The following is a 16,404-nucleotide window of genomic DNA, read 5'->3' on the forward strand; positions in this document are numbered from 1 at the left end:
GAGTTAGTGTACACGTTGATTTCTAGAAAAAAAACTGTCTTATGATGGCAATCTTCAAATTTGCATAATCATCAATTAAGATATTATTTCTACGATGATGTTTTAACCAGCTTTAAATAAAATAGTAGCCCGTTTTATTTAAAGCTGGTTAAAACATCATCGTAGAAATAATATCTTAATTGATGATTATGCAAATTTGAAGATTGCCATCATAAGACAGAAGTTGTACATATACTGATATAGATAAAAGTAATTGATATTTATGTACATTGTACATATTACTCTTGTTGGCCCGGATGGAAGCGCGTGAGAGGTCTTACTGTGGGAGGACACCGGGTTATCCGGAGAAAACCCACGGCAAGTAACACCATATCTTTTCATGTCCGCCGGGTCTGGGAATCGAACCCCAGTCGCCTAGTTGAAAGGCAAGCGTGTTACCACTGTGCCACCCATTTTCTTTTTTTAATTTTTTTTTACACTTTTCACTTAATGACTATCGGGATTTTGGGACAGTACACTTTTTTGTTTTTCTTGGAAATGTTTTCATATTTTCTATATTGGTAACTTCCGCTCGATCATAACTTCTTTGTATTGTGCGTATCTAAGGGACTTCCGCTCTACTTCCGGTTATAAACGAGGAAAAGATAAAAATGTACAATTGAAATTTACACAATAAATGAACAGTGAAACATCCGCCAAAAAATAAGAGAAAAAATATGTATAGCAGTAAATTGGAGGAGCTTTTAGTATTAATGACTACAGCGTAGCTGTATCTGTCCCTCCGTCCGTAATTTCTTGGTTGGAGGTTTTCTCTCTCAGCATGCTATATATAAATGTACTTTTATTATTGAGATGTAAGTTTATTTCCCGGGCGACATTATTATATTTCGATTCAGCGATTCTGTAAAGACTTTAGGGTCATTTGTTTCGTTTTCCTTTTAATGACTTCAAAATATCTCAACACTCAGTTTTAAGCAGTTTTAGCAAGCTACACTCACATTATGTTGTTTGTTTGCAAAGCTCTGGCATTCAAATAGATCATAAATACCATACAAAAACAGTGCAATGCTTTTAAATAAAACAAAATCATAACTTTTATATTTTTCATTCTCAATGCTTTTCTGGGCATACAATGCTAATGTACATGTAGCCTTGCGTTACATGCGAGAAAATAAAATTAGCATTTATCTCCTGTAATGTGTACCTTACCGTTGGATTCTCATTCTCTTGAAGTTAAACATGTACATTGAAGGTGGTATTAGGCAAAGGATGTAAACCATATTCACGCGGTTTCGTGCTGTATGGAATCAACTGTATCAGATCCAACACCACCGAAAACCAACACATACAGGTCAAACTTCTGACATTAAACCAACGTTGGTCCAATGTTAGTTTCCCGATATTGCCAACGTAGAACCAACATAAATTGTTAATTCTGATGTTGGACCAACGTTGGGCCAACATGGATTTTTTTTTGTTTTGATCAACGTCGGGCTGGGAAAGGAATTAATATAAGCTTTAAGCTTGTTTTCCCATCCCATTTGCAATTTTCTGTATATGTAATGTTATTGTGTCTTGTTGAATAAAATAACGTTTAAACTAACGTCGGGCCAACACATTAAAACGACATATTTTCGTTGGCCCAACGTTGGCCCATCACGATGGCCCAACGTGACTACTATCATTGGCCCAACATTGGCCCAACGTAAGCTTGCTGTCTGGGTAGTAGACTGGGTCCGCCATTAAAACTACATATATAACTCCACCATAGCCGGTCCGAAGCCCGTGTTAGGAAGAAGGAGGGTAGTAACTAGAAGCTGTATCCTAAATATCGAGACTTTAAACACACAACATTAACATCCCTATGTCTATAATATACTGTATTTATCACCACGTGGTTGCTGGTTTTCCTGATATGATAACCAGTCACCAGTACGTCATTGTTATCAGCTTGAGATAACATACCATGTACAGCATGTTGTAGTACTATCTTATGTCAGTACTCAGTATAATGTGACTGTATCATAGTTTTTGTCCCCTTTCTGGGTAAAAAAAATACTGGAAACGGCGTGATCGTCCACTACATACCTATGCCGATTCAGTACAGCTGTGTGGTGTGTGGCACCAAGGTCCTGTGTAGCTACCAAACGGCGGCTGGACCATTCGAGAAACTACTTACGTCTCGCTTATCAGAAATATCCACGTATAAAAAGGGAAAGAAATTCCTCAATGCTGGCAGGTTAGTGGCAAAAAGGTTATAAATTGATACTGATTATTTAATTGGGATGGTCCAATTTATTTATGGACTTTAAGATGGGATAAAACATATATACATACCCGGATACATTTTTCATGTAGCCTCGTTTTCATAGCGTGTGTCTAACATTGTCTTGGTGTTTTGATTTGGAAGGCAGTTTGATTTAAACATATATTTTATTGCCGTTTTAGCAACGGGATTAGGCACAAGCAGTACAACTTATCTATCCAAAAAGACAACTATTGAGGTCCAGATCAGAAATAGGTTTTCATTGCCAATTAGTGATTGTTTTTGTTTCGTCACCAGCTATGTGTACTATACGATCACGGAGAATGACGTCACATTCTTATGTACCGTAACAGCCGACGTCACAGTGATGCAGTCATATGCTTTCCTGATTCAGGTAAAACTTTTGATAATGTGTCTAGTCTGTTGATCATTAGTAGCGAACGGGTGACTTTCAGCCAGATTTATGTACTAAAACACATCTAAGTTATAATTAACGTTTTATATTTCATTTGTAATGGGTAATATTTTAATTGTGTTTAATGGCACTGTGCACGCACTTGCTTAGTTGTTGCTGACGTAGAGATCGGTAACGCTCTCAAGAATTGTAACTCTTTTTCAAAGTACCTCTATTGTTTTGCTTAAAGGGATATTTAACACAAGTTAGAACCAAAACGATCTTATGGAAGTCGTACTTCTAAAAAACGATATTCAATATTAACATAGATCTAACTAGATCGATTTACAAATGTTCGCGTTAAAACAGATTTGTGCTTTATTAGTCGAACAGTGTGAAATATTTTCGCGTATTTTAAGATCGACAAGAAATAATAAAGTCTATCATGAAGCAATGGATACAATCCCAGCAGAAATGTTAAATTAACATCATACACACATGATGTATATTTACCAAAAACAATGCATAACAATATATGTCCAGTGGTCTAAAGTGTCCGCCAATCTGAATATATATTGGCCGGAGGATTTCCCACCAATTTCACTTATTCCAACTGACCATATGAAGGATATTTTGATGCGGACAATATTTTAAAGGTCATTATAAAGTTCTTAAAGAGTAAAGAACGACCCAAAAATAGCCATTGTCTCTGTCCCATGTGTATAGCTATTAGCTGATTTCGAACAGTGTAAATTGACTCCTTGGTAAATTCTACATATATTGAGGAATGCAGTGCATTTTGACCTAGTTTTTTCGGACAGGTGAAGACGCTGTTTTGGCAGGCTGGCTTTGGCTCACGAGATCTGATGTCAGCCGAACCGCACGAACTTGACGCTGAATTTGTGGCAGTGCTTGACACCCAAATGGTATGTAGTCTATTGATTTAGACATGTTTGTTATTAAAGTCAGATATGAGAGCAGAATATTATTTGTTTTAAAAATATTATATATGTATATTGAGTTGTTAATATAATTTTATGTGACATCTGATTTATCGAAACGATATCGTGTGAAACGTTAGGTTCAATCCTGAATCCGAAAACATTTACAATAGGACGAGCCCGTCATTCTTGGAATATAACTAAGTGTAGCGGAACTGGGCTGGGCGTCTGGCCGGGTTCAAATGGTTGGAGTGTCCGTCTAGAGTTTTGGTGTCCCGGGTCGCTGAAATCGTTGAATTTGTACAATCTAGAAAGCGTGGGAGGGACAACAATCCAAAAATCCAAAATAGTCAAAGTGGTCTGTGTCTGAGGAATTCCTTTAAGTATTGAACTGTTAACAGATGCTATTATACAGTCGATATGCAAACAATTTGGGGGACAGATAAGATAGAATATCGCCCGTCACAAATAGTGCATTCATATCGCCTGTATATCAGTTCAATGCATATGTTTACATTTTGACTTATTTTCCTTAACCTGAAATTTAGAGGACGTTTGAATTTGGCGCCTACCAAGACACTGACGTCAGTATTTCCGGTAAAATAATTCATTTCTTCGTGTCAACATACACTTCGAGCACATAGAATGAGTTGAACACAAATTCAATAGTGTTGTCTTGTCGCTGAATGATTTAAGCATTCCAATTTATACTATTTTGATGGTGTGAAATAAAAACCGCTATCGCGCATTGATTTAGAAGTGATGAGGCGTTTAATATTCGTAAAGATGCTTTATTTTAAATATTTATTTTACTTATTTATTTTTGCGGCATATATAGCTCCTTATAATTATTGAAACAGAAAGTGACCGTTGCCCATTTAATCCAGGACGCATCTAGTAGTATTCCTACACTGACCAAAGCACCGCAAATTGTAGTATCCAGTCTCATATAACTGTACACTGTACTACAATTTGGTTTGCTAACGACGTATATGCAAATGCCGCAAAATGTTAATACATACATGTAAATCACTACCGTTTCTAGATTAGGGCCCAACATGGGACGTCCCAATTAATAGAGAGGACTGAAGCTAATATGCAGCATTTATTTTGTAGACGGAATTTGACACATTGTGGTTTGTGTTTTAGGAGCTGTATTCGTCCGACAACATCCCCCAAGACAACGAAATATCACCTCCAGACGAAGAGTCCATGGTGGCGTCAGAAACGTCGGAACTAGCTGATCTTGTGGACGAGTTTGAGCTTATAGACGTACGCATGAACAGTTGACTGTATTACTACACATGTAAATATGGCGCATCTGTTTACATTCATAACAACATTCATGAATGAGTTCCTGTATCGTCAATTTAACGCTGGTGTCATTTCTGACAATTTATAACCTCATATAAATGTTATATATGCGAGGCGATCAGTAGGTCATACGAATACGATTTCTTGTGCTAGAGCGTCATTAAAAAAATCTCGGAGTGTAAATATATAAATAATTATCATAGCTATTGTCGTGAAGTAATAGACAATACGTGGTCAAGTGTTCTATAATACAATAATTAATTGTTCTTTGTTTTCATGGTAAATACTCAAATGTGATTGGTCGAAAAATTCTTTTCATTCTTCTATAATTAATTTTTCTTTATTTTCATGGTAAATACTCAAATGTGATTGGTCGAAAAATTCTTTTCATTCTTCTATGAAAGAAATTCCGAGAATGGTGAGAACAATGTGACGTCACAATACGACAATTGACGTTGCGTATTGATTTGAGAAAAATAATCCCATTTAAAACCAGTAAAATTGTACATAAAACATGTTTTAAATTAGAAAATCATTTTCAAAAATTAATTATAAGCGTTGATGTCAATTATTTTCTAGTTTCATCGGGGTATGAAACAAATTTTGTTTGCAAACTGTATGAATTCGCTATACACTTTGCAAACAAAATTTCATACCCCGATGAAACTAAAAAAAAAAAAAAAATGACATCAATGCTTAAATGTATATAAGCTTGGAGGGGGAAATGTACTAACACATCTTATTTGTCAAGTATGGGCCTTTGGTGAAGTTAATATGGTGTTATACCAACGTGGTAGAATCAAATATCAAACGATGGTGAAGCTCGAGATCAATACTTCAGATTCCAATAGGTCGGTATAGCATTATATTACCCGAATCATATGAAATTATTTTTACATTAGATATGAAACTTGTCTCCGAATTGGTGAGATCGCATTATATTTACTTGATAACAGGAAATTTACATTGGGGCATTGTGACGTCATAATGTCCTTAACGCAATATAAACTCGGTGTTTCTAAAACAGAAACATCAGGTGAATGTCTCAAATTATTATTTTTCTTGATTTTTTGCCACTTCTGATTGGCTGAAAAGAGGTCACGCGACCACCTGTAAAAAGCTATATTGACTTCCGGACCATATCTAATATTGGGGTGTACTATTTTTGAAGATGTCAGAACACGGGGATAACCTATGTTTATTATACAACAGGTATCCGACATTAAGGAGGATGAAGATAAAGTGAAGTTAAAGGTAAACACGTTCCAGGACAGAGTCAGGGATATGATCATAAAGGAGGCTGGTGTACGTGCTGAAAAGACAGAAGAACTGGAGTTCTTTGTCGAGAAAAATGTGAGGATATTATAATAATGATCATATGATTTTCTTCTGGAAAAGTACTACTGATTGAATAAATTTTCAGGCTGATCCGACTGATTCTGTGAAACTTCTCAATTCCAGTTATTTTTATTCCCGACTTGTTCTGTGATAATGTTTCTCGACACATTCTATGTGATAATAATTCTGGCCTTAGATTGTGATGTCATCTCCCACTTTTTCTCAATGATACAGATTAAATTTCCGACTTTTTAAGTGGTACTTGTAAAACCCGTTTATTTTTCTCAGTGATGCTATCTTCATGCAAATGTAAATAAAACACACCTCGAAATGTTCTTTTGCAGTCAAAGAGGCCAATGCCTTTCGAGAGAACGCAACACGTGTCAGCTGGTTACTTAGGAAGAAGAACAGGCGCTGGAGCATCTTACTTGGCATTACCGTCTCCCTAACTGTAGTGGTGGTCATAGTATTCGTTATATTACTGGGAGTCGGCATACTGTGACAACACGATTAACATACAATGAGCTGTACGGAAATGTCCATATCTTGTCAGGCTTGTAGTGAACACATACAATGAAGTTTCCGTGTTACAAGCACTTGTAACAGGAGTTTTAGACAGATTATCTGAGTTGAGGTTGAAAAAAGACCTTTCTAGTAATCAACCGATGATAAGATAGGCCATAGTTAGAATGTCGTTTGCAGAGATTGGTCTTCGGAGTATAGGCTTAAGAGGGTTCAGTGTCTTGGGACAATCAATGCTCCTTCCTATGGGAAAGAAGAACTTTCTGACTTTTGATGAGAAGGCGTAAGTGAGAAAAGACTTTTGGTGGAATTTCCCTTTCGAGAGATAGGCCTGACTCTAAATTACATTCCAATTTACACCAGTCGAATAGCTAATGGGATATTATCTTCCTGTAGGGCAAGGGGTGTGTGTTAACATGTCTTCCAACTGTTTCGCAATACTGCTCATTATAGTTCAAGTTACAGGTACTCGTATGTGGCCATATGCTATTGTACCATAACAATACATAAAACTGTTATAAGTGGGTATTACCGTGGAAAGGATCTGATATCCGCATAAGAAATAATGTTGTGCAACTCATATTTCCTCCCTGTCTCTTCATCTTACTGAAAATAGCTGCGCCAATAAAAAGTAGCCATGCCTTGTCTTTGTGTAATTTCAGTGGTGCACAGGTACTCGCCTCGTCTGCCAAAACACATACGAGTGGTGTGTAACACGCGTTAAGGGCATATATATAGCAAATCCAGTGATATTTTACAAGCATATAAAGCACTACTCTTGTGAAAATGAACAGAACTTGGCCAATCGCTAACATGTATCAAAGCAATCCGTAATGTTCCTGATTTTGGCATTTAATCCGATAAGCTATCCCTAAATTTCGGTAAAACATGCGTAAAATGCAAGTTTCAGGTGAATAAAGAAAGCTCATGAGGATCAGACATATCGCACAAAATAACCATGTCGTTATGCTCACAATAAAGTGTCTATAGCAGGTAGTGCGAGCGTTTGTTTGACCATATTTGACTTTATACAAAATAACCATGTCGTTATGCTCACAATTAAGTGTCTATAGCAGGTAGTGCGAGCGTTTGTTTGACCATATTTGACTTTCTACAAAATAAACATTGATTCTCTTTTGACCTTGAAAGGAAAATGGCAGCTGTGAATTATATTGTACAATATGGCATATGTTAGGACTGTACTGAAAGCCCTCTATAAATCGTATTGTAACTGTATGAGTAGTACATGTATATGTGTAATAGTTATATTATTTTAGGATTGTATTGATTCCAAACTTGCCGGTTATAACACTGCTGGAACGTATATCAAGGGCGAGTGTAATACTGTTATAACACTGCTGGAACGTATATTAGGGGCGAGTGTAATACTGTTATAACACTGCTGGAACGTATATCAAGGGCGAGTGTAATACTGTTATAACACTGCTGGAACGTATATTAGGGGCGAGTGTAATACTGTTATAACACTGCTGGAACGTATATCAAGGGCGAGTGTAATACTGTTATAACACTGCTGGAACGTATATCAAGGGCGAGTGTAATACTGTTATAACACTGCTGGAACGTATATCAAGGGCGAGTGTAGTACTGTTATAACACTGCTGGAACGTATATTAGGGGCGAGTGTAATACTGTTATAACACTGCTGGAACGTATATTAGGGGCGAGTGTAATACTGTTATAACACTGCTGGAACGTATATTAGGGGCGAGTGTAATACTGTTATAACACTGCTGGAACGTATATTAGGGGCGAGTGTAATACTGTATAGTGTACCATAGAAATAGTATTAGAAGGTGAGTGTAATAGTTCGTATATCATTGTATGATAGGTGAAATAGTTCCTCGTATATCATTATATATTGGCTGAAATAGTTCCTCTTATATCATTATATATTAGGTGTAATAGTTCCTCGTATATCATTATATATTGGGTGAAATAGTTCCTCTTATATCATTATATATTGGGTGAAATAGTTCCTCGTATATATAGTGTATTTGTTCCTGGTTTATCATTATATGATGGGTGTAATATAGTTCCTGGTATATCATTATATATTAGGTGAAAAAGTTCCTCGTATATTATTATATATTAGGTGAAATAGTTCCTCTTATATCATTATATATTAGGTGTAATAGTTCCTCTTAAATATCATTATATATTGGGTGAAATAGTTCCTCTTATATCATTATATATTAGGTGTAATAGTTCCTCTTATATCATTATATATTGGGTGAAATAGTTCCTCGTATGTCATTATATATTGGGTGAAATAGTTCCTCTTATATCATTATATATTAGGTGTAATAGTTCCTCGTATATCATTATATATTGGCCGAAATAGTTCCTCTTATATCATTATATATTAGGTGTAATAGTTCCTCGTATATATAGTGTATTAGTTCCTGGTTTATCATTATATGAGGGGTGTAATAGTTCCTCTTATATCATTATATATTGGGTGAAATAGTTCCTCGTATATCATTATATATTGGGCGAAATAGTTCCTCGTATATATAGTGTAATAGTTCCTGGTTTATCATTATATATTGGGCGAAATAGTTCCTCGTATATATAGTGTAATAGTTCCTCGTATATATAGTGTAATAGTTCCTCGTATATATAGTGTAATAGTTCCTCGTATATTATTATATATTGGGTGAAATAGTTCCTCTTATATCATTATATATTGGGTGAAATAGTTCCTCGTATATTATATATTGGGCGAAATAGTTCCTCTTATATCATTATATATTGGGTGTAATAGTTCCTCGTATATATTGTGTATTAGTTCCTGGTTTATCATTATATGATGGGTGTAATATAGTTTCTGGTATATCATTGTGTTATAAGGTGTGATAACAATTGTATGAATGTATGTTTGAAAAGCAAGAGAAGTGCTTATACTCACCCATATCATTAGAATTTTTGTACTTTATACTGATCTATTGTTGCACACAATAGTGTGTGCCAATGTAATAATAAACAAGAGATCCCCGAGAGATCTTGGCACTCACCATTGAATGGTCTATATCAGTCAAATAAAAGACTGATCTGTTCTCTTCTTTTTCCTTCCTTCAAAACATGTAATAACTTGATATAGTACAATATAGCAGGAGCAACCTGCAAAAGTCAAAATCCAATATGACCGCCTGTTGGCCATGTTGTTTTCTGATCAGACCCCTAACAGAATATGAACAAGTGCAATCAATAATTGCGAAAGCTCACCGGCGGCAGCAATCACACTATATGCATTCATTTTTTATGTACAGTATAAGCATGTCATTTTGAAATTGTATGTCACAAAATATCGCTCCTAGACCTCTAATGGATGTATAAACCAAATAAGAAGGGTGTGGAATTACAAGCTTTCCAAACTTACCCCCAAAATCTGTAAAGTGTGTCTTTGTGCCAAAAAAAATAAGTCCACTAAATGGTAAAATAACAATATTTGTCAAAATCCATAATGGCTGCCTGTCAGTCATGTTGTTTCGAGATCCCAAAATGCAATATAATCCCGTCTGAACTGTCGGAGAAATAGCTATAACAAACTTTATTTGTCAAAATCCAAGATGAATGCCTGTCGACCATGTTGTTTTCCGATTGATCCCAAAATGCATAACTAGGGACCAACATGTACACGTATGAAATTTGAGAAAGACCTTCAAGTGCTTTCTGAGAAATAGCGATAACGAGAATTGTTTACGAAGGACGGACGCAGGGCGATTTGAATCTGAAACAGATTACAAGACTTCGCAGATAGCCTACCATCATCAAATGTTTCACAAATAGCATTTAACAAGGACCAATAGACAAACAATTTGAATATTGTTATCCCAGCGGCTTAACCGAATTCATATTTTTAAATGATGGCGCATTATGATAATTTATACTTAGATTGGGTATAGTTATAACACACTTCAGCTGAACACGAAACTTAGTAACCGCAGTCCTGGTAATGAGTATCATGGTTGATCGAAATCGCCAATTAGTGTGCTCACAAATCAAAATGGTCTCCCATCGCTGACTTTAGAATAACACTTGTAACATTGAGCATGGGTCAGAGACATATATAGACTATATATGTATCTGGGTCAAGGTAATTTCTTATGTCTAACTTTGACAGACGTCCACTAGCAGATCCACGTTAGTTATCCCATAAATCTATTTGCCAAATTTCATTTTGAACACTTCATGTTCCAGCCCATGAATCTACCAACTAAATACATTTTTCTCAAGTCTCAATCTGGTTGCCTGTTTTGGGGTCCAAGCCTTATGGAAATTCACGAAAAGTCTTTGTTCAATTAATTATAGCACTCCATAATACATACAACAAACACATCGACTTACACCGATTCAACACATTTGAACCCTATGGCTCATCATTTACGGAAATGTCCCGATTTTTGTAATAGCTGTTTTTGTCATAATTAAAAATATACGCGGTTTTTGTTTTGTTTCAAATTACAAAATTCAGAAAACTTTCATCCGACAAACTGAATAGAATTTCAGCTGGTCACTACGCCTTTGCCATCATCGTCGTCTAATTTTTTCAACGAACGAGAATTATGCTATATCGGTTATTGATTTAGATCCTTAAATGGAACTGAAGATTTAGAAGAATCATACAGGCAGAGCCCATTTCATCATTAGTATTCTGAAAGACCAAATCCAAAATCATTTGATCAGCCCAAGGGAAACAACTCTCAGTATCCTGGATCAAATCTTATTTTGAGGAAACGTTTCGATAGACGTTAGTGAAACTTCCTTGGTAGTGAATCAAAGACAACATCTTGGCCAAAACAAAAAGCTTAACCTGCTTATAAAGACTTTTCCTTGTCCCAAAATGAAATATGCATAACTAGGGACCAAGGGGAGCATTAACATAGACCCTATTGAGTGAACGTAATTTTTTTTTATTTACTGGTCTTGTAACGCATCCTTGTCTGGACTTTGAGAATATGACAGAAACAGCACATTAATCGATTGGCCAGCCATGTTGTGGTCATTAGGCGAACTTGGGTTTAGTTTTTACGATTAAAGTGAGCTTCCGAGTTAGCTCTGGTCAATTCCTCAGTTGTATTTATCACTGTTAATTATGTAAAGCTTTTCGATCGTCTGTCCAGTCAAGTAAAACAGAAATAATTACATTTTTTTAGTTAGTGTTGACATTAACTTCCGAATACAAATTAAACCAAACGAACATTTAAACACCAAAATCTGCTATTCGTATATTAAATAGATATTAAACGGTTCGTACAATTTTTCAGCCAAAATTTGAGCACTTTTCCAGTACCGTTTTTTCAATTTCGCAGGTGCATACACACTTATGGGGGATTATGATATTTTTTTTAATATGATTAAAACTGCAAAGAACATTTTATTTCTCATTACCTTCACAAATATGACGTGTTCCACAATCGGATGCTGAAATCTGTTAAGCTCATCAAACAATGGATGGAATTATATTTCTTTTCATAATATTTTTCTAAAGATAAATATTGGATTTAAAAGAATCCAAAAAATATCACACATTTACATTAAAAAAATGTCAATTAAGTAATTTTCGAGTACTTGTGAGCAAATTCCAGGACCGACCCCGATTTCCAGCACTTCTCTCCATCAGTATTAACCATGTAACTGATAAATTTATGCTGCAATTAATTCTAAGACTATCCATCGTATACAATAATTGTATTTCATAAATGTATTCAGTAAAAACAAGCAGAACATCTAGCTGACTTGATTTTTGGCAATTCCAGAAGTCAAATCAACATTTCTTAACAAACGGCCCAAGGCCAAGGGCCTTAACGGTCATCTGACCATAAAAACCCTTGTACTATTGTAGTATACATACTCAGTAGCAAGTATAGTGGCACTGTTGGCCATAGTAGATTTTGGACCAAGCAGAAAATAAACACTTAGTAAGGACCATCTCAGGTAAAGAGATGAATCCCACTGGTGGAACTTGAGAGAAGTTTAAAATAGGTGTTGTTCAGGAAAACCATGATTGCACAATTATGTTAAAAAGGCAAGACGTTACGAGGCCAAAAAATAACAACACTTTGTAGGCCTCACTTCCTTAACATCCTCACCAATTTCCAGTTCAATGGCACCAGTGGAACTGGAGAAGAAGTTTCAAATGTGCTTTTCAAGATGGTGGCCATCTTGGATTTCGGACAGACCCGAAAAATAACACTTGGGTCAGGACCATCTCGGGATTATTTGTGGCAAGTTTCAGCTCAATCCCACTGGGAACGTGAGCAGTTTAAAATGTGAAAAGCTTACAGACAGCGAAGCCGTCCGAATGAAGCACAATGGCTATAGGTCATCCTGACCCTTTGGGTCAGATGACCTAAAAATATGAAGGGTCAAAAAAGCATATTCAAATAGACATGTTCATTCAGTCCCAAGAGTCAACTTGATGCCCTGACAATACATCCCAGAGGGACTTTGGCACCCTGACCCACCATTGAATAATCTTGATTAGTTTATACAAGATCGATCTTACATATGAAATCCAAAAGCTTTGTGAATTTTTTCTAACTTAACTTCAAACTGACGACCATTTTGTTTTCTGGTTCAGACTCGCAATCAAATTGGTAAAACTTGGGAAGAATTGAAACCACATGATGTTGAATACTCAAGTACTTCTCAAGAAATAAGCAGTACAAGGATTGCATAAGGATCGACAATGTGATTTGAATAGACCCTCATCTGATGTTTATGGGCCAAAACATATGTAGCTCATGTCACTGCATGTGAACCATCGCCTCAAGAAGTCCAAGTGACACGTAGTATGGACAAGACACATCGCCATAGCTTCGTGGACCATGCCCCAATTAAGTTCCAGCTACAAATAGGGAACGTCTAGGAGATTGGGCCAAACAGGTCAAAGGTCCAAATGTTGGTCAGAAGCTCTACTTCTGATACACACCACTGCCAAGCAACCATTCAAAGTATTTTTTTTGACACCCAAAATAAGATTACTCTTTTTTGAGATGTTTCGACACTACTGATTGTGCTTAAACTTCTGAAATTGCTAAAAATCAAAGGTCAACTGGATGGACTGTCCCTTACTGTGAACCCCTGGCCAGTTTAAAGATCCAGTGATAATAGAATACAGACTCGAGAAACTTTTTGCTTCCATGTACCTTTGGTACATGACAGCACCTCATCCAGGTAAACCCACGCCCCAAGCATTAAATTCCACTGACTAGTGTAAGATATGGCATGGTCAAGATAAAATGCAGAAGGATGGCCAACAAGAAACTGTAGTCCCCAAAGATTTCATCATGGGATACCTAGTCGACTGCACTAAACCACAACAAAAAGTGTAGTGGCTGTGGTTATCTGATGATGGGGTAAATTTTAAAACCAGATCCTGTAAACAAGAACCAGATTAATTACTCTTTGCCATTTTATTTCCAGTTATGCATTCTTTTCTACAAGAAAATAAACGAGGACCACAACATTCAACTATAAACACGTGTTCTGGTTGATGATGGTTACATTTCTTTTCATTAATGTAAGCTAATTTCTTTTTTCATCTTTGTGATTTAGATACGATACTGTGAAAGTTTTCTTTTCTTTTCATTATATCTGTTTCAATATTTTTGTGCTGTTGTTAAAGATTTTTTTTTATGTTTTGATTTTTAAAAAATTCTTGAGGCAAGAAGAAACAGCTAACAGGATCTGCCACCCGAGCATGACCAGCAACACTCCGGACTGCAGAGCAAATACAGCAACTGCTACGGCAGGATTTCGAACCCCTGGCAGTACACTCTGCAAGCCCCTCTTTCTCAGCTGTATTCAGCACACAGCATAACTAACACCTTACTGCTCCTACAGCACATGTGAAATAGAAGAAATCATGTGTTAATGGAAATGATTGAATGATTTATTTACAATAAAAAATGTGAATCACGAGCTGCACAAGACTAAAATAGTTCAAAGCATTTTGGTTCTCAAAATCTTTTACATTAGTACATTACATGCATTTTATTCAGTCATTTGATTTGTCTACTTGAAAATAAGAATCCAAGCACAAATTTCTGAAATAACAAAATGATAATAGAACCCTTTTTTCTCTCCACGATTTAAATTCCACTTTACAAGTCTGACTGAGCAATGAACTTTATTAAAAAATGAAAGTTTTATGACATGTTGGGATGAATGTATCTATAAAATTGGTGATAGTAACCTTTCACTGTCACATGATCAGCTTGAATGATAGTATGTTCTCAGCCAATCAACTTGGACAGGATATGCTATGCAGAATGTCTGTCATCATTCTTTGATTTGCTGATGATTTCAAGGCTGATAGTTCAGTCGTCACCACAATCGTCATCATGATTTCTATGACCTGGTGACCTTGAAGGAGATTTAGAGACGTCCCTCGATCTACTTCTGCTGCGGCTTGCGCTCTTGCTCCTGCTATGGCTGCGACTATAGCTCCTTGACCTGGAATGACTGCGAGATCGTGACCTACTACGCCTCCTCCTTGATCGTGACCGTGATCTCCTTCCTCTTGATCTAGACCTGGACCGTGACCTTGATCGTCTAGAAAATTAAAAATACAGTAATTAGCAATGACTGAAAAAAGATGAAATACAAAAATCGTTGATCATTATTTTACAAAATATTTATTTGGATATTTCACTAAATATAGAGATCACAATGACCAAAACATATACTTTCTCACGCGGGTAAGCACATAGCATATAAGAGGTATAGCGATTTTGCTAATCTTGCTAGAAATTTGTAATTTGCATTTATAATTGAAAACATTTATTTCCGTTATATTGCAATTCCCAAAATTATGCAATGTCTCATTATCTATAAAAATTACCTTTTTTTCTATTTTTAAAATATTGTGATCTGAAATTCCCTAACCTAACCTTACCTAGAACGTCCATACCCATAGCTTCGGCGTGGTGGTGCTCTACTCCGGTGGGACTCGTTTGGACGACCGTATCTTGCCATCTGGACTCGCAGTTCCCTACCATCCATTATAGCGCCATCCATACTATCCAGTGCATCTTCAGCATCACGTTTGTCATAGTATCGTACGAATGCAAATCCTCTACTTTCACGAGTAAATCTGTCGCGGGGAATGTACACATCTCCAACGTCGCCATATTTTTCAAAGGCACGCCGCAGATCTTCCGGCGTTGTTCTATATGTTAAATTGTCCACTTTAAGGGATGCCATCCCCTCAATGTCGGGCGGTCCTCGACCATAACTCATTATGAAGTATTATCAATCGAAAAAAATGAAAAATAGTCAGATTTACACCAGGAACTTTCAATAGTTGTTCCGCCTTTGTCACGCAACGTGGGTACAACGCTTCCTCTTCGCGCTCATGAGGCAATGACGTCATGTACCGGAAAATCTTGCTCCCTCGTATGTTTGTTTCAAAGGTAATTGAAGATTGAGCATATTTTCTACCCAGCTGTATCATAAAGAAACAAACATGGATTTTGAAGTTTAAAATAAATTAAAGATACAAAATGTGTCTTATTTTGCCATAGATTAAATATGAATCAAATAATATTAGTTTTTATAGCATTATTTAAAAAAGAAATTTCCGTTTTATTCCGTCTAGG

At 36.2% G+C, this 16,404-nt stretch overlaps 2 protein-coding genes across 4 annotated transcripts; one reads left to right on the top strand and one right to left on the bottom strand.

Moving 5' to 3' along the window:
• The first annotated feature begins 1,961 nt into the window (after positions 1 to 1,961).
• Positions 1,962 to 7,420, top strand: LOC117333658. The gene is made up of 6 exons (XM_033893069.1): positions 1,962 to 2,239; positions 2,564 to 2,660; positions 3,482 to 3,586; positions 4,751 to 4,873; positions 6,128 to 6,268; positions 6,598 to 7,420. Exons 1-6 carry the CDS (start codon positions 2,091 to 2,093, stop codon positions 6,700 to 6,702), a joined length of 720 nt encoding a protein of 239 aa, XP_033748960.1. The 5' UTR covers positions 1,962 to 2,090; the 3' UTR covers positions 6,703 to 7,420.
• A 6,778-nt stretch (positions 7,421 to 14,198) lies between these two features.
• Positions 14,199 to 16,195, bottom strand: LOC117333668 (serine/arginine-rich splicing factor 2-like). Of its 3 annotated transcripts, XR_004533983.1 has the most exons (3): positions 15,702 to 16,191; positions 15,000 to 15,358; positions 14,199 to 14,641 (listed from the first exon to the last, which is right to left on the bottom strand). XR_004533983.1 is itself a non-coding variant. In XM_033893090.1 (2 exons), the coding sequence occupies exons 1-2, from the start codon at positions 16,043 to 16,045 to the stop codon at positions 15,124 to 15,126; spliced, it is 564 nt and encodes a 187-aa protein (XP_033748981.1). In that variant the 5' UTR covers positions 16,046 to 16,195; the 3' UTR covers positions 14,675 to 15,123. The 3 variants fall into 3 exon arrangements, 2 of the variants coding, with proteins under 2 accessions (XP_033748981.1, XP_033748970.1); XM_033893090.1 differs by lacking the exon at positions 14,199 to 14,641 and having other exon boundaries at positions 14,675 to 15,358; positions 15,717 to 16,195; XM_033893079.1 differs by lacking the exon at positions 14,199 to 14,641 and having other exon boundaries at positions 14,675 to 15,358; positions 15,702 to 16,192.
• Between the last annotated feature and the right edge of the window lie 209 nt (positions 16,196 to 16,404).

The sequence above is a fragment of the Pecten maximus genome, chromosome 1 (genome assembly GCF_902652985.1).
Source record: "Pecten maximus chromosome 1, xPecMax1.1, whole genome shotgun sequence".
Taxonomy (NCBI): domain Eukaryota; kingdom Metazoa; phylum Mollusca; class Bivalvia; order Pectinida; family Pectinidae; genus Pecten; species Pecten maximus.

Coding starts and splice junctions, on each gene's coding strand:
- LOC117333658 (XM_033893069.1), top strand. CDS start 2,091: ATGCCGATTCAGTACAGCTGTGTGGTGTGTGGCACCAAGGTCCTGTGT. Junction 2,240..2,563: donor AAATTCCTCAATGCTGGCAG/GTTAGTGGCAAA, acceptor TTTCGTCACCAG/CTATGTGTACTATACGATCA. Junction 4,874..6,127: donor ACGAGTTTGAGCTTATAGAC/GTACGCATGAAC, acceptor ATTATACAACAG/GTATCCGACATTAAGGAGGA.
- LOC117333668 (XM_033893079.1), bottom strand. CDS start 16,045: ATGAGTTATGGTCGAGGACCGCCCGACATTGAGGGGATGGCATCCCTT. Junction 15,359..15,701: donor TATGGGTATGGACGTTCTAG/GTAAGGTTAGGT, acceptor TTAATTTTCTAG/ACGATCAAGGTCACGGTCCA.